The sequence below is a fragment of the Hylobates moloch genome, unplaced genomic scaffold, assembly GCF_009828535.3.
Source record: "Hylobates moloch isolate HMO894 unplaced genomic scaffold, HMol_V3 SCAFFOLD_23, whole genome shotgun sequence".
NCBI lineage: Eukaryota > Metazoa > Chordata > Mammalia > Primates > Hylobatidae > Hylobates > Hylobates moloch.
Genome location: NW_026652298.1, coordinates 37,917,771 through 37,940,934, shown reverse-complemented (window position 1 = coordinate 37,940,934; position 23,164 = coordinate 37,917,771). Strand labels below are relative to the sequence as shown.

Genomic DNA, 23,164 nt, shown 5'->3' with positions numbered 1-23,164 from the left:
CTCTTTACGCGGAATCAAAAGACACTTTTGACTCATAGAAAGAGTATGACAACTCAATGAGAAAATTCTAGCAAAGTGAGTCCCCAGAACACAAAAAGAGCTCAAGAATTTTTTTTACTTATTATTACTGGGCCCTCCAGGTGGGCCTCGTGCAAGGGCCAGCCCTCGGGGCATCCCTGCCAGCTGCCAAACCCATCAACTGGCCCAAGTCTATGTCTTGACTGGGAACTTCAGAGTAGCCTTAAGGTGGGGACCCCTGGGGCAGAGGGTTGGGCAGGAGTGTCTACACGTGTGCAGCAACCTTCCCTCCAGGCCGGATTCTGCAGGCGCTAGTGTCCACCAGCCTGTGCCACACCGGCGGGCTCCTCCTCCCTCAATCCCCGCCCAGACTGCCTCGGGCGGCAGAGCACGTGGCTCCAGCCCTGGGGAGCCATTTCGCTCCTGGAGCAGCGCGGCAGGAAAGGGGCCGCAGGTCCCAAACTTGCGCACGCCGCAGAAAGCCCACCTCCCCCACACCCCGCCCAGGGGGTCGTTCAAAATGCAGATGTCCGGGCCCCAGCGATCAGAGTTCCAGGCATGTGCATTTTAAGAAGTGTGCGGGGTGGTTTGGCTGTGTGTGGTCCTTGAATCCATCACCCTTTGGGTTTAGAGCAACCTAGGACCAAAGCTTCCGGGGAGGCCTGCGGACCTCGGGCCACCCACCCGGCTGGGGGACCCGACGCTTTCGGTTTACGGCAGGGGGGAGGGGCGTTGGATGGGAAAGTTTGCAGAGGAAACCCACGTGCGGCGGGAAGCTGCCCTGCGAGGCTAGGGGCGGCCTCAGGTGTCCCTTCCCCAAAAGGCCTGCCCACCTGGCCCGCCGTGCCCATCGTGCCCGCGGGGGCCGAGCTTTGTGCAGGGAAAGCGTGGCCCAGGAGCGCCTACAAATCCCAGAATGCTGCACCAGCAGGACACGGAGAACTACAGCTCCCGCGAGGCCGCGCGCAGAGGTCCGCCTACTCCAAGAGGGCTGCAGAGTCACGTCCAGGCCTCGCTAGTAAACAGCGCCCGGGCGCGGGCGGGCGAGCGAGCGGCAGCCAACGTGCCCCGGGCCGCGGCGCCCCTACCGGCCGCGCGGGCCCCTCGGGGTCCGCCCACCCCCCACACCCACACGCGAGCACGCCCCCGACCCCGCTGCAGCCCCGCTCTGCAAACACGCACAGTGCCCGGCTCCCCGCCCCCACCCCGCGCCGGGAGCCGCGGCATGGCTGCATTGTAGCCGCCCTAGCTACACCCCCAAGCGCGCCCCGGGCCCCCAGACCCCCTTGGATGGGGACGACCTAAGATCGCGAGGAAGGAAGGAGAGGAAGGAAGCCGCCGCGGGAGGGGGAAAGAGGAAGCGCGGGGGGGAAGGCCACCAGCACCAAGCATGGCCGGGACTGCTGCAGAACCACGTGGGTCTGTTTGCAATTTACAAACGTCGCGACTCGCCCGCCTGCAGCGGACAAAAGTGGCCGGGGCCGCTTGGGGCCCCCATACTCCAAGGGAGGAGGGTCCCGGGGCGGCGCGGACCCGGCGCGTGGAGCTGCAGCCGTCCCCGCAGCTAAGAAAGGCTAGCGGGGACGGCGGCGCGGGCCATGCGTGCGCACAGGCGCGCCCGCCCGGGCGGGCTGGCCGGGGGCTGCAGTGGTAGGAAGGGGGTGGGGGGAGGAGGAGTACACACCTACAGAGCCCTCCTATCACTTCTTTCTCTGTTTTCCTGAAATGTTGCAAAGAGGGCACCTTCTGAGTGGGCACCATGAAATACTCCATAGCGATCGGCCCCCCTCCTCTGCACGAGCCAGGTCCCGCGATCAGCCGGAGAATGCAAGATGGAAATCCGAATCAAAGGGCAGCGCCGGACGGAGGTGCAGAATCGGCCGGTCCCAGATGCTGGCGGCGGCGGCGGCGGCGAGGGGAGGGAGGCGGGCGGGAGGGGCGGGAGGGAGGTCTCTCCGGCCTGCCTCCCCGGGCGTGTGTATGTGTGTGTGTGTGTGTGTGTGTGTTTGCAGCTGATCAGATGTCTGTTTCAAGGCGGGAAACAGCTGGTGAAAACTCAGCACTCCCCCGGCCTCCTTCCGCGGAGTAAGGAATTGCATGTAAACAAAGGACTATTTGCAGCGCCCCCCAGGCGGCGCGAGGCCGGGGCGAGAGGGGCGCAGGCCCCCGGGGACCGGCTGCAACCGGGGTCTGCAGACCTCTCGCGGGGCACAGGGGGCCGGGGGCCGCGGGCGGGCTTGGGGGGCGCGGCGTGAATGAAGGGAGCTGCGGCCGAGCTACATGCGCCACTATGGGTGATGAGGTCCATCAGCTGACAGGTTGGCAAGCGTTGCAAAAAAAAAAAAAAAAAAGGCCAGCCACCGCGCAGGGAGCCCAGCCCGTGCAGCCCGGGGTCCAGCAGCGACTGCCCAGAGCAGGGTCCGCGCGCTCGGCCGGCCCGCAGGGAGGAGGGGGCGCGGCTGGGTCGGGCGTGCAGCGGCAGCAAGGAAGGCGGCCTGGGGTTCGCGCTTGGGGCTTCTGCTTTTTCACCATTGCAACTGCACGGAGCGGAGTCTCTCTGGTGTGCTCCCTTCGAGCCGAGCCCAGGGCCCCCTGGAAACTTGCGTCACAGCCACCGCTTCCCACATGTAACTTGGGGCTGACTTCGGAGGCCGGCCAGCTTCCTCTCTCCCTCTTTGCTTAGCTGGCCGCACGGCCGGGGCTCCGGATCCTGGGAATCCTGGACCCGGCGACGGGACGGCAAAGGGCGCCTCGGATGCTGGGGCCGCCCTAGGAAGCCGGGGGCCCCGGCAGGGAGGGGAGGGTGGTGGCGGGCCCGAACGGCAGCGGCCCCCAGGCGCAGGCTGCCAGCGCTGCCGGGAGGTCTGCTGGTTGCCGCCGGGTCCCCTGCTATTCCCCCGGACCCCCACTGTTCCCTCCGCGGGCTGAAGGCTGCAGCTTCTCATTCATAACAAAGCCCGTGTGGGACTTGCCTCTCCGCCAGGGTGCGCTCCCCACGAGGGGGTGACGACTTGGGGCAGGGACGGGGACCCTGGCGGCGAGCTTCCGTCCTCCGCTCGCACGCCCCACCTTCCGGCCCCAGGCCCTCCCCTGGCTCCTGGAGGGTTGGCTCCTGGCTCAGGAAGCCCACGCCTGCCTTGGAATGTCCTGGATCCTGTCCGCCGCCTTCCAGGTTCCGCCTAAATCGCGCCTCCTAATTTGACTTATTCCTACTAGTAACAATAGTTACTGTTATTATTGGGAAATATTGTTATTAGATGTTGCCAGCACCCGATGGATGCCGAGCAGTTTTGCATACATGCACTCCAATCCTTGAAGCAACCTGTTAGGCAGTTTCTCTAAGGAGAGATCCCAGACCACTGGACAAAAAAAAGTCCCTGGAAGGCTTACTATATTTTAACTTAAAAAAAAAAAAAAAAAAAAAACTTTTGGCTGGGCGCATTGGCTCACGCCTATAATCTCAGCACTTTGAGAGGCTGAGGCGGGTGGATCACCTGAGGTCGGGAGTTCGAGACCAGCCTGACCAACATGGAGAAACCCCGTCTCTACTAAAAATGCAAAATTAGCCGAGGGCGTGGCGGCGCATGCCTGTAATCCCAGCTACTCGGGAGGCTGAAGCAGGAGAATCGCTTGAACCCGGGAGGTGGAGGTTGCAGTGAGCCAAGATCATGTCATTGCACTCCAGCCTGGGCAACAAGAGCGAAACTCCGTCAAAAAAAAAAACTCTTTACTGTTTTTCAGTAAACAGAGATGGGAGTCTCACTGTGTTGCCCAGCCTGGTCTTGAACTCCTGGGACTCAAGGAATCCTACCTCTACCTCCCAAATTGCTGGGATTACAAGCGTGAGCCATGGATGGCCCTGGCGGGAAGCCTTTCTTTTTTTGAGACGGAGTCTCGCTCTGTCACCCAGGCTGGAGTGCAGTGGCGTAATCTCGGCTCACTGCAAGCTCCGCCTCCGGGGTTCACGCCATTCTCCTGCTTCAGCCTCCCGAGTAGCTGGGACTACAGGCGCCCGCCACTGCGCCCAGCTAATTTTTTTTTTTTTTTTTTGTATTTTTAGTAGAGACGGGTTTTCACTGTGGTCTCGATCTCCTGACCTCGTGATCCACCCACCTCGGCCTTCCAAAGTGCTGGGATTACAGGCGTGAGCCACCACGCCTGGCGGGAAGCCTGTTTTTAACCGCCCTTAGTGAGCAAGCTATTCTTTTTTTTTTTTTTTTTTTTTTCTTAAGACGGAGTCTTGCTCTGTCACCCAGGCTGGAGTGCAGTGGCACGATCTCGGCTCACTGCAACCTTCGCCTCCTGGGTTCAAGTGATTCTTCTGCCTCAGCCTCCCAAGTAGCTGTGGTTACAGGCACACACCACCAAGCCCGGCTAATTTTTGTATTTTTAGTACAGATGGGATTTTGCCCTGTTGGCCAGGCTGGTCTCGAACTCCTGACCTCAGGCGATCTGCCCGCCCCAGTCCCCCAAAGTGCTGGGATTGCAGGCATGAGCCACCTCACCCAGCAGTGAGCAAGCTATTCTGATGCATTACTGTCTCCTTATCCTCTCATTTTGCAGATGAGAAGACAGAGGCTCACAGTTGCAGATAAGGATGCACTCAGGAGTGCTGGCTGCCACACCTCACCTCTGATCAGGGCCTTATTTTGTACTTGCTTTTGTTCTTTTCCAGAGCAAAGCATTCTGTCATACTTAGTTATATGTGGCCTTCAGAGTGTTCTCTGGATGTCTCCCTGGTTCAGTTTTTTTTTTTTTTTTTTTTTTTTTTTTTTTTTGAGACGGAGTCTTGCACTGTGGCGCGATCTCGGCTCACTGGAACCTCTGCCTCCCAGGTTCAAGCGATTCTCCTGTTCTCCTGCTTTAGCCTCCCAAGTAGCTGAGATTGCAGGCGCCCGCCACCAGGCCTGGCTAATTTTTGTGTATTTTTAGTAGAGACGAGGTTTCACTATGTTGGCCAGGCTGGTCTCGAACTCCTGACCTCGTAAACCACCCGCCTCTGCCTCCCAAAGTGCTGGGATTACAGGTGTGAGCTACTGCACCTGGCCTCCTTGGTCCAGTTTTGTCTCCCAGAGAAGAGAGACTGTGCTTTTACTCTTTTCTCTCTTCACGGGGGATGGTACAGGGCTGGGCATATATGTGAACTGCAGAGAGTGATCTGCAAAGCTGATATCCCTGGAGACAGCCTTGGCAGAAAGGATGAGAGGGAGACTCTAGGCACAAGTAGGTGGCCCAGGCAGACCCGGGAGCTGGCTGCCCACACTGAACTGGGTAGTAGGCGCCCATCCCCTCTCCTAATAAATCAAGGAAGCCCCCGCAAAGCAGTGGCATTTGGAGTCCGGCCCAGGGGATGACAGAGACCTGCTTTTTCATTTGTCTTGGAAGTCATTTCTAGGCCCTCACAGACTCTGGTTCCTGGGGCGAGAGTTGAGGTCGCAAAATGTAAGAGAGTGCCAAAAATTTCAACCCCCAAGATAAATTATGTTGAGTTTTCTTTGTTGTTATTGTTGTTGTTTGTTTTGAGACAGAGTCTTGCTCTGTCACCCAGGCTGGAGTGCAATGGTGCAATCTCGGCTCACGGCAACCTCCGCCTCCCGGGTTCAAGTGATTCTCGTCCCTCAGCCTCCTGAGTAGCTAGGACTACAGGAGTGTGCCACCATGCCCAGGTATTTTTTGCAATTTTTGTAGAGATAGGGTCTCGCCATGTTGCCCAGGCTGGTTTCGAACTCCTGACCTCAAGTGATCCACCAGCCTTGGTCTCCCAAAGTGCTGGGATTACAGGCATGAGCCACTGCGCCCGGCCTCAAATTATGTCTTAATTTAACATTTTAAAACATCAAAATTGGCCGGGCACAGTGGCTCATGCCTGTAATCCCAGCACTTCGGGAGGCCCAAGTGAGTGGACTGCTTGAGCTCAGGAGTTCAAGACCAGCCTGGGCAACGTGGCGAGACACCGTCTCTACAAAAAATATGAAAGAATTAACTTGTCGTGGTGATGTAGTCCCAGCTATTCGGGAGGGTGAGGTGGGAGGATTGCTTGAGTCCAGGGAGGTTGAGGCTGCAGTGAGCTGTGATCGTGCCACTTCACTCTAGCCTGGGTGACACAGCAAGACCTTGTCTCAATAAAATAAAATAAATTACTGCCAAAAATCCATGGTAAACACACTCTCCACATTTTAATGACTGTCTCAGTATTACTGATTTTTCCCTTTCCCTCAGGCTTCAGCATAGCTCTCCAAGACACTGTTGTCGATCCTTAGCTTTAAATTCAAATAATGGCCAGGCACAGTGTCTCACACTTGTAATCTCAGCACTTTGGAAGACCGAGGCAGGAGGATCCCTTGAGGCCAGGAGTTGGAGACCAGCCTGGACAACATAACTAGATGCTGTTTTTACAAAAAAATAAAAAAAAATTAGACTGGCACGGTGGTGCATGCCTAAAGTCCCAGCTACATGGGACGCTGAGGCAGGAGGGTCGATTGAGCCCAGCAGTTCAAGACTACAGTGAGCTATGATCATGCCATGGCACTTCAGACTGGGCAACAGTGCAAGACCCTTTCTTAATAATACATTTTAACTGGGAGTCCAAAGTAGGCAGATCACGAGGTCAGGAGATTGAGACCATCCTGGCTAACACGATGAAACCCCGTCTCTACTAAAAATACAAAAAAAATTAGCCAGGCATGGTGGTGGGTGCCTGTAGTCGCAGCTACTCAGGAGGCTGAGGCAGGGGAATCGCTTGAACCCGGGAGGTGGAGGTTGCAGTGAGCTGAGATCACACCACTGCACTCCAGCCTTGGCGACAGAGCAAGACTCCATCCATAAAATAATAATAATAATAATAAAATTTTTAAAATTCAAAGACTGGGCCAGGCATGGTGGTTCATGCCTGTAATCCCAGCACTTTGGGAGGCAGAGGCAGGCAGATCACTTGAGGTCAGAAGTTCGAGACCAGCATGGCCAACATGGTGAAACTCCGTCTCTACTGAAAACACAAAAATTAGCTGGGCATGGTGGCGAGTGCCTGTAGTCCCAGCTACTCAGGAGGCTGAGGCAGAAGAATCACTTGAACCCGGGAGGCAGAGGTTGCAGTAGTGGAGATCGCACCACTGCGCTCCAGCCTGGGTGACAAAGTGAGACTATCTTAAAAATTAAAAAAAAATATTCAAAAGCTGGTTCAACATTGATTTCTAATATTGATTTATTATAAATCAATAAATGTGTTTTTAATTTGTAATTCAGATATTTTGCTCATTGTAAACTTTTGGCATTAATTTCAATTTTTTCTTGAGACAGGGTCTCACTCTGTTGCCCAGGCAGGAGTACAGTGGTGATATAATAGCTCTTTGCAGCCCTGAACTCCTAGGCCCATGTGATCCTCCCAGCTCAGCCTCTCAAGTACCTGGGACTACAGGCATGCCACCATCATGCCCGGCAATTTTTAAAATTTTTTGTAGAGACAGGGTCTCACTATGTTGTCCAGGCTGGTCTTAAACTCTTGGACTCAAGCCATCCTCCTGCCTCGGCCTCCCAAAGTGCTGGGATTATAGGTATGAGCCACTGTGCCTGGCCAGTTTTGATTTCTCTAAAGTATTACATTAAAATGTTGTGAATCTTGATTACTGAGGGGTTTGGTGCTCCGGTTAACTTTTGTTCCCCAAGCAAGGGCCTCCCTTGTATTACTTTAGCCCCACCCTGCTGCTTGTGATTCCCGCATCTACTGAGGTCTCACTCTAGCCCAGGCAGAAGGCAGCAGAATCAGGGCTGCCCGTCAGCCTTCCGGGACCCACTCTGTGTCCCCGAGGACATGGGCATCATTTGCACAGCCCTGGAGAGGGACTGTCCAATCAGTCCTGGCTACTTCTTTATGTGTTCACATATCCGACTTGGCCACACGGAAATCAAAGCAGAAATGCTGCCCTCGAGAAGCTCCCGACCACACTGCAGCGACAGAAGCTGTGCTCAGGAAATGATGACGTTTGGAGACAGTCGATATATGCCATAGGGCCACAAAACCAAATGCACTGAATGACGTCTCCAGTGCCTGAAAAAATGAGTGAATGAATGAATGGCACCTGGAGCAAGCGTGTCTACCTCCTGCTCTTCCCTTACAGAACTGCCTTGACTAGGCCGGGCGTGGTGGCTCACGCCTGTAATCCCAGCACTTTGGAAGGCCGAGGTGAGTGTATCACCTGAGGTCAGGAGTTCAAGACCAGCATGGCCAACATGATGAAACCCCATCTCTACTAAAATTAAAAAATTAGCCGGGCGTGGTGGTGGGTGCCTATAATCCCAGCTACGCAGGAGGCTGAGGCAGGAGAATCGCTTGAACCCGGGAGGCGGAGGTTGCAGTGAGCTGAGATCGCGCCACTGCACTCCAGCCTGGGCAACAGAGCAAGACTCTGTCTCAAAAAATAAATAATAAAAAATAAAAATAATCAGGCCAGGTGCTGTGGCTCATGCCTGTAATCCTAGCACTTTGGAAGGCCGAGGTGGGCTGATCATTTGAGGTCAGGAGTTCAAGACCAGCCTGACTAACATAGTGAAACCCAATCTCTACTAAAAAGACAAAAAAAAAATATCTAGGCATGGTGGCACATGCCTGTAGTCCCAGCTACTTAGGAGGCTGAGGCAGGAGAATCGCTTGAACCCGGGAGGTGGAGATTGTAGTGAGCCGAGATTGTGCCACTGCACTCCAGCCTGGGAGAGCCAGACTCTGCCTCAAAAAAAAAAAAAAAAAAAAAAAAAAATCAGGCCAGTAGCAGTGGCACTTGCCTGTAATCTCAACACTTTGGGAGGCCAAGGCAGGTGAATCACTTGAAGTCAGGAGTTTGAGACCAGCCTGGCCAACATGGGGAAACCCTACCCCTACTAGAAATACAAAAATTAGCCAGGCATGGTGGCGGGCGCCTGTAATCCCAGCTACTTGGGAGAGTGAGGTATGAGAATCCCTTGAACCTGGGAGGCAGAGGCTGCCGTGAGCCGAGATTGTGCCACTGCACTCCAGCCTGAGTGACGAAGCATCTCAAAAGCAAACAAACAGGCCAGGTGCCGTGGCTCACGCCTGTAATCCCAGCACTTTGGGAGGCCAAGGCAGGTGGATCATGAGGTCAGGAGATCGAAACCATCCTGGCCAACATGGTGAAACCCCGTCTCTACTAAAATACAAAAAATTAGCCGGGTGTGGTGGTGTGTGCCTGTAGTCCCAGCTACCCAGGAAGCCAAGGCAGGAGAATCGCTTGAACCTGGGAAGCGGAGGTTGCAGTGAGCCGAGATCGTGCCACTGCACTCCAGCCTAGTGACAGAGCAAGACTCCGTCTCAAAAAACAAACAAACAACAACAACAAAATGAATAAATAGGAGTCAGCAAGGTTTTTTCCCTAAAGGACCAGATAGTAAATATTTTAGGCTTTGCAGACCACATGGCCTCCTGCAAGCACTCAACTCTGCCCCTCTGGCTGGAAAGCAGTCCTAGATGGTATATGAATGAATGGGCATCTCTGGGTACCAATAACACTTTGCTTATGGACACAAATGGAACGTCGTATAATTTCATGTGCCACAAAATATCATTCATTTGATTGCTTTCCAACCATTTGAAAATGTAAAAGTTCTATGGCCTCCCTAACAAGTTACTACAAGCTTAGTGTCATAAAACAACACAAATTTGACCAGAAATCGTGGCTCATGCCTGTAATCTCAGCACTTTGGGAGGCTGATGCAGGAGGATCACTTGAGGCCAGGAGTTGGAGACCAGCCTGGGCAGCAACATAGGGAGATTCCATCTCCACAAATGTGTGTGTGTGTGTGTGTGTGTGTGTGTGTGTGTGTGTATAATTTTAAAAAACAACAACATTTATTCTCTGGAGGTCAGAAGTCCAGATGGGTTATGTTTGGCTAAATTCAGGGTGTAAACAGGGTTGTATTTCTCCTAAAGTTCTAGGGGAGAATCCGTTTCCTTCCCTTTTCCAACTTGTAGATGCCACTCACATTCCTTGGCTTGTGGCCCCTTCCTCCATCTTCAAAGTGCACCTCTCAGTCTCTGCTTCTGCTATCCCATCTTTCTCACCCTTTCATCTCCCTCTCTTGATGACCTTGGGCCCACCCAGATAATCCAGAATAATCTCCCCATCTCAAAATCCTTAACGTAATCACATCTGCAGAGTCCCTTTTGCCGCGTAAGGTAATTATTGACAGGTTCTGGGGATGGGGCATGAACATCATTGGGGGAGCCATTATTCTGTCTACCACACCATTGTTGGTTTTGTGAGCCATGCAAGAGGCAGTAGTTATCATAGGCCCCAGCAATTCCACTCCTAGGTAAACATCCAAGAGAATGAAAACAGGGACTCAAACAGATCATGGTACACCCATGTCCACAGCAGCATTATTCATACAAGCCAAAACATGGAAGCAACCTAGTGTCTATCAACTGATGAATGGATAAACTAAATGTGGTCTGTCCATACAGTAGAATATTATTCAGCCATAAGATGGAATGAAGCACTGATACCTGCTACAGCATTACATTTATTGCATACCTTATTTCTATTATCACACTGTAATATATAATGAAATAACTATGCAACTCTCCATAATGTAGACTTAATGGGAGCCCTGAGTTTGTTTTCCTGCAACTAGACAGTCCCATCTGGGGGTGATGGGAGATAGTGACAGATCATCAGGCATTAGATTCTCATAAGAGGCACACAAGCTAGATCCTGTACACCCATAGTTCATTCACAGTAAGGTTTGCACGCCTATGAGAATCTCATGCCACCGCTGATCTGGCAGGAGACAGAGCTCAGGTGGTAATGCTAGCCATGTGGAATGGCTGTAGATACAGATGAAGCTTCGCTGGCTGGCTCACTTGTTCACCCACCAAGAGTTCAAGACCAGCTGGGAGGGGTGACTCATGCCTGTAATCCCAGCACTTTGGGAGGCCAAGGAAGGCAGATTACATGAGGTCAGGAGTTCAAGATCAGCCTGGCCAATATGGTGAAACCCTATCTCTACAAAACTACAAAAATTAGCCAGGTGTGGCGTGTGCCTGTAATCCCAGCTACTCAGGAGGCTGAGGAGGGAGAATCACTTGAACCCGGGAGGCAGAGGTTGCAGTGAGCCAAGATCGCACCATTGCACTCCAGCCTGGGCAACAGAGTGAGACTATTAAAAAAAAAAAAAAAGAGTTCAAGACTGTCCTGGGCAACATGGTGAGACCCCGTCTCTACAAAAACAAATAAACAAATAAATAAATAATTGGTTAAACAGTAAGTTTTTGTTATGTATATTTTACCACAATAGAAAAAGGTTTCTTATAAAAGCAGTGGGGTGGGCCAGGCTCAGTGGCTCGTGCCTGTAATCCCAGCACTTTGGGAGGCTCGAGGAGGTCAGATCACCTGAGGTCAGGAGTTTGAGACCAGCCTGGCCAAATGGTGAAACACTGTCTGTATTCAAAATACAAAAATTAGCTGGGCGTGGTGGTGGGTGCCTGTAATCTCAACTACTCAGGGGGCTGAGGCAGGAGAATGGCTTGAACCTGGGAGGCAGAAGTTGTGGTGAGCCGAGATCACACCACTGCACTCTAGCCTGGGTGACAAGAGCAAAACTCCCTCTGAAAACAAACAAACAAAAAAATGCAGTGGGCCATAGTCGGCTGACCCCATTGACCCTGCTAACTCCTGCAGCTGTGACGCAGTTCATCTCACATTGCCTGCTCTTCCCCTCTCCCTACCTGAAAGAAACAGCCAAATATGGCTAGAAAGAGGAAATCCCACAACCTTGCTGATTGGTTTGTTTTTATTTTTTCCCTGCAGTCAGCAACAGTTGTATTAGGGATGTTGTCAAAGTCAAAGTCACCTGCTAGGTGGTGGGTTTTTGGATTTTTTTTTTTTTTTTTTTTTTTTTTTTTTTTTTTTTTTTTTTTTTTTTTTTTTGAGACAGGGTCTCACTCTCACTCAGGCTGGAATGCAGTGGTGCACGGCTTATTGTAGCCTCCTGGGCTCAAGCGATCCTCATGCCTCAGCCTCCCAAAGCACTGGGATTACAGGCGTGAGCCACTGCACCAGGTCCTTTTTTTTTGAAACGGAGTCTCGCTGTTTCGCCGAGGCCAGACTGCAGTGGTGCTATCTCTGCTCACTGCCAGCTCCGCCTCCTGGGTTCACGCCATTCTCCTGCCTCAGCCTCCCGAGTAGCTGGGACTACAGAGGCGCCAGCCACCGTGCCCGGCTAATTTTTTGTATTTTTAGTACAGACAGGGTTTCACCGTGTTAGCCAGGATGGTCTCGATCTCCTGACCGTGTAATCCACCCATCTCAGCCTCCCAAAGTGTTGGGATTACAGGCGTGAGCCACCGTGCCCAGCCTGCACCAGGTCCTTTTTTTGAGACAGAGCTTTGCTCTTGTTGCCCAGGCTAGAGTACAATGGCACAATCTCAGCTCACCACAACCTCCGCCTCCCGGGTTCAAGTGATTCTCCTACCTCAGCCTCCCAAGTAGCTGGGATTACAGGTGCCCACCACCATGCCCAGCTAATTTTGTATTTTTAGTAGAGATGGGGTTTCTTCATGTTGGTCAGCCTGGCCTCGAACTCTGGACCTCAGGTGATCCGCCCTCCTTGGCCTCCCAAAGTGCTGGGATTACAGGCACGAGCCACTGCGCCCAGCCTGCCACTGCTCTTATTTTTAAGTGCCTGATCCATACCCTCAAGTGGGTCTGGGGGCTGCTGTGACCGCATCCTGTTGCCCTGGCCCCTTCTTCCTGCCCTTCCTTCTCCTCTCCCCTCAAGCCCTCTAGCACCTCCTCCTTGCTTGAGCTCACTTCCCGTTTCTCTGAGGGAAATGGAAGCAATTAGAAGAGACCTTCCACAGGCTGCCATGCCCACTGCTGCCTCCCTCTCTGTGTCTGGGAACTGCCATCGGCCAGTGTCTCTGGATAAGCGTCCATGCTGTTCATGCACAGAAGACCCTTCTACTTGCACGACTCAGAGACATCACACCAGAAACTGTCCTCTCTCCTTTGTCTTCAGTGCACGCCGTCTTTTGGATCATACCCATTACTGAGAACAAGCTGTTACTATTCTCCTTTCAAACCAACCAACCCACCCTAGATCCCCTTAGCTCTGCTCTCTTTTTTTGGTTTTGAGACAGAGTCTCCATCTGTCACCCAAGCTGGAGTGCAATGGCATGATCTCCACTCATTGCAACCTCCACCTCCCAGGTTCAAGCCATTCTCCCGCCTCAGCCTCCTTTGTAGCTGGGACTACAGGTATGTGCCACCACGCCCGGCCCAGCTCTGGTCTCTAACAGCAAAACTCCTTGAAATGGATGCTCACACTCACTCTCTCCCCTTCCCTCCTGCTCACTCCATCACACCCCTATGACTGCATGGGAGCAGTGACTCACTTCTGTAATCCTAGCATTTTGGGAGGCCAAGACAGGAGGCAGGAGGCAGGAGGATGGCTTGAGCCCAGGAATTCCAGACCAGCCTGGGCAACATAGCAAGACTTCATCTTTACAAATAATTAAAATATTAGCCAGGTGTGGTGATGCACATCTTTGGTCCCAGCTACTACTCTGGAGGCTGAGGAGGGAGGATCACTTGAGTCTAAGAGGTTGAGGCTGCATTGAGCCAAGAGTGCACCACTGCACTCCACCCTAGATGGCAGAGTGAGACCCTGCCTCAAAAATAAAACACATATGGCCGGGCGCGGTGGCTCACACCTGTAGTCCCGGCACTTTGGGAGGCCAAGGCAGGTGGATCACGACGTCAGGAGTTCAAAACCAGACTGGCTAAGGTGGTGAAATCCTCGTCTCTCCTAAAACTACAAAAATTAGCCACGCGCAAGGGCAGGCACCTGTAATCCCAGCTACTCAGGAGGCTGAGGTAGGAGAGTCGCTTGAACCTGGGCAACAGATCGCACCTGAGCCTAGATCGCACCACTGCACTCCAGCCCGGGCGACCGTGAGACTCCTTCTCAAAAGTAAATAAATAAATAAAAAATAAAACACACACACGCACAAACCCTTCTCTTTTCAAAGTCACGAGGACCTCCAGGATGCTACATCTGGGTCTCTGTTTTCTGTCTTCACTGCATCTGACCTTCTTGAAATTCTTTTTTTTGCTTTGCATCTAGGACATGCCCACGGCACAGCCCTCAGACCTGTCTGTCTACACACACTCCCTGCTCTTCAGACAACAGACTTCCAGAAACCACTAGCAGCCACGAAGTGTGGTACAGAATCCAGGTCCTGCCTGAACCCCAACCCTACTAACCTGACTCTGCTCTCTCATGTGCAAAATGAAAGCCACACAGCATCTCCCTGGCAGGGCTGTTGTGAAAAGCCGGTGACAGCCTGGCATGTCACGGCATCAATGAGTGATGGTCGCTGTCATCCCTGGCACTAAGTTGCCATGGGCGGCAGTGGCCAGAAGCGTCTGAGCTGACCTTGGAGAATGACAAGATTTCCTGATATGCAGGGAAGGACGGAGGTGGGGCTCAGGCTTTCCCCTTGCCAGCTCTACCTGGCAGCAGGTGGGAGGCAGCAGGCATGGGCTGGGCTTTGCTGTTCACACAGGGTGCACCCGCTTCCCACTCGAAACACCCTCACGTGGTGGGGCAGTGAAAATTGGTAAACAAACCACTTACCCTATAAAAGGTGGGTCTCTTGGCTGGTCACAGTGGCTTATGTGTGAAGTCCCGGCTACTCAGAAGGCTGAGGCGGGAGGATTGCTTGAGCCTAGGAGTTAAGGCTGCAGTGAGTCGTGATCACGCCACTGCACTTCAACCTGAGCAACAGAGCAAGACCATGTCTTAAATAAATAAATAAATAAATACAAATAAAAGGTGGGTCTCCGTAAATAAAGTAATCAGCGGAGTGTGGTGGCACACATCTGTAATTTCAGCTACTCCAGAGGCTGAGACAGAAAAATCCCCTGATCCAGGATTGCAAAGCCAGCCTGGGCAACAGAGTGAAATACTTCAAAACAAAATAAAATAATTAAAAAAAAAAAAAAAGGGAAGGCCAGGGGCAGTGGCTCATGCTTGTCATCCCAGCACTTTGGGAGGCCGAGGCAGGTGGATCACCTGAGGTCAGGAGTTCGAGACCAGCCTGGCCAACTGGTGAAACTTCATCTCTACTAAAAATACAAATATTAGTCGGGCATGGTGGTGCACACCTGTAATCCCAGCTACTCCGGAGGCTGAGGCAGGAGAATTGATTGAATCTGGGAGACGGAGGTTGTAGTGAGCCGAGATCGCGCCATTGCACTCCAGCCTGGGCGACAGACTGAGAGTCCCTCTCAAAAAAAGAATAAACAAATAAATGCAAGCTGGATGCGGTGGCTCACGCCTGTAATCCCAGTGTTTTGGGAGGCCGAGGCGAGTGGATCACAAGGTCCAGAGATCGAAACCATCCCGGCTAACATGGTGAAACCCCGTCTCTACTAAAAATGCAAAAAATTACCCGGGCATAGTGGCAGGCGCTTGTAGTCCCAGCTACTCGGAAGGCTGAGGCAGGAGAATGGCGTGAACCTGGGAGGCGGAGCTTGCACTGAGCAGAGATTGTGCCATTGCATTCCAGCCTGGGTGACAGAGCAAGACTCCGTCTCAAAAAATAAATAAATAAATAAATAAATAAATAAATAAATAAATAAATGCAAAAAATAAACAAATTAGCTGAGCATGGTGGTGCATGCTTGGTTTATAGTCCCAGCTACTAGATAGACTGAGGCAGGAGAATCACTTGAGCATGGGAGGTCGGGGCTGCAGTAAGCTGTGATGGTGCCACTGCACTCCAGCCTGGGCAACAGAGCGAGACCCTGTCTCAAAAAAAAAAAAAAAAAAAAAGGCATTATTGAATAGATACACAAAATGTGGTCTATGGCTGGGCATGGTCACTCATGCCTGTAATTCTAGTACTTGGGGAGGCCGAGGCTGGCGAATCATAAGGTCGAGATTGAGACCAGCCTGGCCAACATGGTAAAACCCTGCCTCTACTACAAATACAAAAATTAGCTGGGCGTGGTGGTGCATGCCTGTAGTCCCAGCTACTTGGAAGGTTGAAGCAGGAGAATCGCTCGAACCCAGGAGGTGGAGGTTGCAGTGAGCTGAGATCGCGCCACCGCACTCCAGCCTGACAACAGAGCGAGAATCTGTCTCAAAAAAAAAAAAAAAAAAAAAAAGTAGACTATCCGCACAGTGGAATATTACTCAGCCGTAAAAAGGAATGAAGCACTGACACATGCTACCACATGGGTGGACCTGGAAAGCCTTCTGCTAAGTGAAAGAAGCCAGACACAAAAGGCCACATATTGCGTAATTCCACTTTACGAAGTGTCCAGAATGGGGAAATCTTTAAAGACAGAAAGTAAACTAGTGGTTGGCTGGGGCTGGGGACTGGGGAATGGGGAGTGACTGCTAACAGGTGTGGGATTTCTCTCTGGGGTACTGAAAATGTTCTAAAATTGATTGTGGTGATGGTTGCACAACTCTGTGAATACATTAAAAAAACACTTAAATGTACACTTTAATGGGTGAATTGTATAGTAGGTGAATTATCTCTCAATAAAGCTATTATTAAAAAGCACCTTTAGGCCGGGCACGGTGGCTCACACCTGTAATCCCAACACTTTGGAAGGCTGAGGCAGGTAGATCACCTGAGGTCAGGAGTTCAAGACCAGCCTGACCAACATGCAGAAACCCCGTCTCTACTAAAAACACAAAAATTAGCCCGGCATGGTGGTGGGCGCCTGTAATCCCAGCTATTCCGGAGGCTGAGGCAGGAGAATCGCTTGAACCTGGGAGGCGGAGGTTGCAGTGAGCCAAGGCCACGGCACTCCAGCCTGGGCTATAGAGCAAGACTCAGTCTCAAAAAAAAAAAAAAAAAAAAAAAAAAAAGCATCTTCAGCCAGGGTTGGTGGCTCAGGCCTGTAATCCTAACACTTTGGGAGGTCAAGGCAGGAGGACTGCTTAAGGTCAGGGTTTCGAGGTTGTGGTGAGCCATAATCACGCCACTGTACTTCATCCTGGAGCCTGGGCAGTAAAGCAAGTCTCCCACTCTTTTTTTTTTTTCAATAGGGTCTCGCTCTTACACCCAGGCTGGAGTGCAGTGGTGTGAACATGGCTCACTGCAGCCTCAACCACTTGAGCTCCAGCAGTTCTCCTGCTTCAGCTTCCCTAATGGCCAGGACTACCGGCATGTGCCACTAAACTCAGCTAATTTTTTGTAGAGATGGGAGTCTGACTTTGTTGCCCAGGTTGGTCTAGAACTCCTGAGCTCAAGCAATCGTCCTGCCTTGGCCTCCCAAAATGCTGGGATTACAGGCCTGAGCCACTGCACCCAGCCAGAGACTACGACTCTTAAAAAAAAAAAAAAAAGCAACCTTGGCTGGGCACGGTGGCTCATGCCGGTAATCCCAGCACTTTGAGAGGCTGAGGCGGGTGGATCACCTGAGGTCAGGAGTTTGAGACCAGCCTGGCCAACATGGTGAAACCCCGTTTCTACTAAAAATACAAAAATTAGCCGGGTATGGTGACACACACCTGTAGTCCCAGCTACTTGGGAGGCTGAGGCAGGAGAATCGTTTGAACCCGGGAGGTGGAGGTTGCAGTGAGCCGAGATCACGCCACTGCATTCCAGCCTGGGTGACTGGGTGACAAAGCGAGACTCCATCTCAACAACAACAAAAAAAAACAACTTTATTAACTAAGCCTAAAGACGGCCACAAGCCCGGGAAGCCCCAGAAAGCAAGCATGGGGGATTCCTTAGAGCAGAGGGTTCAGGGTTCCTTCCCTTGGCTCTTTCCTCACTGGCTCGGGGGTGTCAGCTGCTCTGACCATGCCATCAGCACAGCACTTCTCAGGACAAAGGCTACCCCCAACCCCTTCCCAGGCTGGTTGGGAGCTACTGGTTGGAGATGGGAAATCATAAGAACTGCAGCCAGGAGGAAGCGCTGTCGGCAAAGGTGGCTGCTGCAGAGGTGAGGATAGGTTATTCTCATTTTTACACTTAGGTTTTTGGGGTTTTTTTTCGGGGGGTGGGGTTTGATCGCAGTGGTGCAATCATGGCTCACTGCAGTGTCAACTTCCTGGGCTCAAGCTGGGCGCAGTGGTTCACACCTATAATCCCAACACTTTGGTAGGTAGAGGGGGGCGGATCACTTGAGGTCAAGAGTTCAAGATCAGCCTGGGCAACACGGTGAAACCCCGTCTCTACTAAAAAATTACAAAAATTCGCCAGGGGAGGTGGCACACGGCTGTAGTCTCAGCTACTCGGGAGGCTGAGGTAGAAGAATCACTTGAATCCAGGAGGCGGAGGTTGCAGTGAGCCGAGATCGTGCCACTGCATTCCAGAACGAGACTCCTTCTAAAAACAAAACAAACAAAACTTCCTGGGCTCAAGCGATCCTCCCACCTCAGCCTCTGCCACCACGCCTGGCTTTTTTGTATTTTTAGTAGACACGCTGTTTCTAGAATTTTCTCTTTTTTTTTTTTGACACAGAGTCTCGCTCTGTCGCCCAGGCTGGAGTGCAGTGGTGTGATCTCGGCTCACTGCAAGCTCCGCCTCCCAAGCTCACGCCATTCTCCTGCCTCAGCCTCGCAAGTAGCTGGGACTACAGGCACCTGCCACTACGCCTGGCTAATTTTTTGTATTTTTTAGTAGAGACGAGGTTTCACTGTTAGCCAGGATGGTCTCGATCTCCTGTCCTCGTGATCTGCCTGCCTCGGCCTCCCAAAGTGCTGGGATTACAGGTGTGAGCCACCGTGCCCACCTAGAGACAGCGTTTCACTGTGTTAGCCAGGCTGGTCTCAATCTCCTGACCTCGTGATCCACCTGCCTCAGCCTCCCAAAGTGATGGGATTACAGTCGTGAGCTACCGCGCCTGGCCTAATATTATTCAGCCTTTTTTTTTTTTTTTTTTTTTTGAGACAGAGCTTCACTCTTGTCGCCCAGGCTGGAATGCAATGGTGCAATCTCGGCTCACTGCAATCTCTACCTCCCTGGTTCAAGTGATTCTCCTGCCTCAGCCTCCTGAATAGCTGGGATTACACGCATGCACCACCATGGCCGGCTAGTTTTTTGTACATTTTAGTAGACACGGGTTTCACCACGTTGGCCAGGCTGGTCTTGAACTCCTGACCTCTGGTGATCCGCACACCTCAGCCTCCCAAAGTCCTGAGACGACAGGCGTGAGCCACAGCGCCCAGCCTGCACCCGGCTAATTTTGTATTTTTAGTAGAGACAGGGTTTCTCCGTATTAGTCAGGCTGGTCTCGAACTCCCAACCTCAGGTGATCCGCCTGCCTCAGCCTCCCAAAGTGCTGGGATTACAGGCGTGAGCCACCGCGCTCGGCCTACATGTGTTAATTTTCTTAATTTTTTTGTAGAGATAGGGTCTTCCTATGTTGCCCAGGCTTGTCTCAAACTCATGGACTCAAGCAATCTTCCAGCCTCAGCATCCCAAGGTGCTGGGATTACAGGCATGAGCCACTGTGGCTGGCCAACTCTGCTTTTTAAGAGTGCATGTGATTAGGTCAGAATCACTGATAATCTCTCTGTCTCAAGATCAACCATACCACGTCATACATCTTAACCACAGAAGTGATAATATTTGTAGGTTTTGCCCACACTCATCAAGAGGGGGTTACCCCAGGGTAAAGGGCATTGGGGGTCACAGGAAAATTCTGCTGCCCCAGATGGGGAGTTTGAAGGTAGGATAGAGTAAGGGAGGAGAATTTCCTGAGAACATACAGAGAACTGGAGATGGAACCCAGGCAGAAATCTATGTCCTTAGTCTGAACGAGGCTTGTTCCTCTATAGAAATTTGCTAGGAGCAGGGGGATGCACCTCCTGACCTTTCCGGCCCTGGTATATACTCCCTTGCATATGGGGAACCATAGCCTCCTTGGGGTGGTGGCTGGGGCAGGGATACCAGTCGTTGGAGCCAGGTTGAGAAGCAGAAAGTCCCTGCCTGGGAAAGGATCCTGGATGCTCCCAGGAAGGTGGAACGGGGGTCAGATGCCCCTGTTGGGGTTTGGAGCAAAGCCCATTCCAGTCCTCTGGCCCTCCTCTCCCCAAGTCAGGGGGAGATCTCTGGGCTCACAGGGCTGGGGCTCCCCCAACCAGTAGGGGGCGTCTGGCACACGCGCTGCTTTGTGGATGCCGAGCGGGAACACGGTGGGGGAGCCCCGGGCAGGTGTTGGGGTGAAGGGGCTGTCCGCAGCCCCCCACAATCCCGAGGCCCTGCAGATGCCTACGGTGCCTGGCTTGTCTAGGGAGACCTGTGATGCCCGCCTCCTCCTCCTCAGCCGGATCTCATTCACCTTGGCCATGAGTAAGCACTGAAAATGCGGCTGGTTCCCGGTGGCTCACACCTGGGATCCCAGCCCTCTGGGAGGCCAGACGGGAGGACCATTTGAGCTCAGGAGTTCCAAACCAGCCTGGGCAACATAGCAAGATTTCATCTTTAAAAAAAATTAGCCGTGCACGGTGGCTCATGCCTGTAATCCCAACACTTTGGGACGCCGAGGCAGGTGGATCATTTGAGGTCAGAAGTTCGAGGCCAGCCTGGACAACATAGTGAAACCCCATTTCTACTAAAAATACAAAAATTTGCTGGGCGTGGTGGTGGGCACCTGTAATCCCAGCTACTCAGGAGGCTGAGGCAGGAGAATCACTTGAACCCGGGAGGTGGAGGTTGCAGTGAGCCGAGATTGTGCCACTGTATTCCAGCCTGGGTGACAGAGTGAGGCTTCGTCTCAAAAAAAAAAAAAAAAATTAGCTAAGCATGATGGTGTGCACTTGTAGTCCCAGCTACTCATGAGGCTGAGGCAGGAGGATCACTTGAGCCTACGAGTTCAAGACCAGCCTGGGCAACATAGCAAGCCCCATCTCTACAAAAAAAGTTTAAGGTGTGGTGGCTCACGCCTGTAATCTCAGCACTTTGGGAGGCCAAGGTGGGCGGATCACCTAAGGTCAGGAGCTTGACACCAGCCTGACCAACATGGTGAAACCCCGTCTCTACTAAAAACACAAAATTAGCCAGGCGTGGTGGCGCATGCCGGTAATCCCAGCTATTTGGGAGACTGAGGCAGAAGAATCACTTGAACCCGGGAGGCGGAGGTTGCGGTGAGTCGAGAGCATGCCATTGCACTCCAGCCTGGGCAACAAGAGCGAAATTTCGTCTCAAAAAAAAAAAAAAAAATTTTTTTTTTTAGTTGGCTGGGCACAGTGGCTCACTCCTGCAATCCCAGCATTTTGGGAGGCCGAGGTAGGCGGATCACTTGAGGTCAGGAGTTTAAGACCAGCCTGGCCAACATGGCGAAACCCCATCTCTACTAAAAATACAAAAATTAGTTGGGCATGGTGGTGGGCACCTGTATTTCCAGCTCCTCGCGAGGCTGATGCATGAGAATTGCTTGGGCCCGGGAGACAGAGCCTGTAGTGAACTGAGATCATGCCACTGCACTCCAGCCTGGGCGACAGAGAGAAATTCCATCAAAAAAAAAAAAAAAAAAGGCCGGCATGGTGGCTCATGCCTCTAATCCCAACACTTTGGGAGGGCAAGGTGGGTGGATCACCTGAGGTCAGGAGTTCGAGATCAGCCTGGCTAACATGGTAAAATCCCGTTTCTACTAAAAAAAATTAACCGGGCATGGTGGCACATGCCTGTAATCTCAGCTACTCGAGAGGCTGAGGCAGGAGAATTGCTTGAACCTAGGAGGTGGAGGTTGCAGTGAGCTGAGATCGTGCCATTGCACTCCAGCTTGGGCAACAAGAGCGAAACTCCATCTCGAAAAAAAAAAAAATTAGCTGGGCCTAGTGGCGCATGCTGTGGTCCCAACTACTTAGGAAGCCGAGGTGACAGGATCACTTGATCCCAGGATGTTAAGGTTGGAGTGAGTCATGATTGCACCACTGCATTCCAGCCTTGGTGACCCAGGGAGACCTTGTCTCAAAAACAAACAAACAGATACACAAACAAACACACAAAAACGGGGTTGGCTGCAACCCTATTTGAGGTGGCTGGAGTCCCCTGCACCCTCTCTCTCTGGCCCCAGCTATGGGCTCCTGCCAGCCCTCTCCCTCTCCTTCTCCTTCTGCCTCTCTGTCTCCCCTCCATCAGCTCACCTGCCCTGTCCTTCTCAGCACTCAATTTCTCTTCCTCCTCCCACACTCTAAGGGGATTTCAGCTCCCTTTAGGGACTTTTCCCCTAGGGAAGTGCCTCTCTGCTTCTCAGTGTCAGCAAGGGGGAACCAGGTGCCCAGGCCTCCAACAGAGTGCACTCCCTCTAGAAATATTCAATTCACAGCCATGCTGGCTGGACTGTTTCTGCTTTACACAGAAATGGCCATCAAACTGCTTTATCAATTGACTGTGAGGCCATGGGCCAGTTATAATAATTTCATCAAGCACAGCAAGAGCCTGAGGCCTGTTGACATGGAGGACGGACACTTCTGAAGACCCTCAAAGAATTAGCTGTAACCATGAGATCAGATCTAAGACCCCTGACACCCAGCCTGGGGCCTTCTCACCAGGAGGCCTACGGTTAATAGAAAATGAGAGTAAATCAGGCCAGGCATGGTGGCTCACACCTGTAATCTCAGCATTTGGGAGGCCGAGGCGGGTGGATCAACTGAGGTCAGGAGTTCGAGATCAGCCTGGCCAACATAGCGAAACCCTGTCTCTGCTAAAAATACAAAAATTAGCTGAGCATGGTGGCATACCTCTGTAATCTGAGCTACTCAGAAGGCTGAGGCAGGAGAGTCGTTTGAACCCAGGAGGCGGAGATTGCAGTGAGTCGAGATCGTGCCACTGCACTGCAGCCTGGGCGACAGAGTGAGACTACGTCAAAAATAAAAAAATAAAAAAAAAGAAAGATTGAAAGGAAGAAAGAGTCCCGACATGGTGACTCAAACCTGTAATCCCAGCACTTTGGGAGACTGAGGTAGGCGGATCACGAGGTCCGGAGATCGAGACCATCTTCGCTACACGGTGAAACCCCATCTCTATTAAAAATACAAAAAATTAGCCGGGCGTGGTGGCGGGCGCCTGTAGTCCCAGCTACTCAGGAGGCTGAGGCAGGAGAAGGCGTGAACCCAGGAGGTGGAGCTTGCAGTGAGCCGAGATCGCACCACTGTACTCCAG

The 23,164-nt window shown here is 52.2% G+C and overlaps 1 protein-coding gene across 7 annotated transcripts in view; it reads right to left on the bottom strand.

Moving 5' to 3' along the window:
* The window catches only part of TFAP4 (transcription factor AP-4), a 54,804-nt gene that overhangs the window by 14,071 nt on the left and 17,569 nt on the right, over window positions 1-23,164 (bottom strand). The window contains exon 2 of one of the 7 annotated variants that reach the window (XM_058434154.1): window positions 14,665-14,804. The exons of 3 other annotated variants lie outside the window; for them this stretch is intronic. Coding sequence is in view for 1 of the 4 variants with exons in the window: in XM_032144951.2 (XP_032000842.1) it covers window positions 1,703-1,791 (89 nt within the window). In the remaining 3 variants the exon portion in view is untranslated. Of the gene's footprint in view, window positions 1-1,702; window positions 2,098-14,664; window positions 14,805-23,164 lie in introns of those variants that run through there. 3 more of the 7 variants (XM_058434157.1, XM_032144951.2, XM_032144952.2) reach the window with 3 other exon arrangements.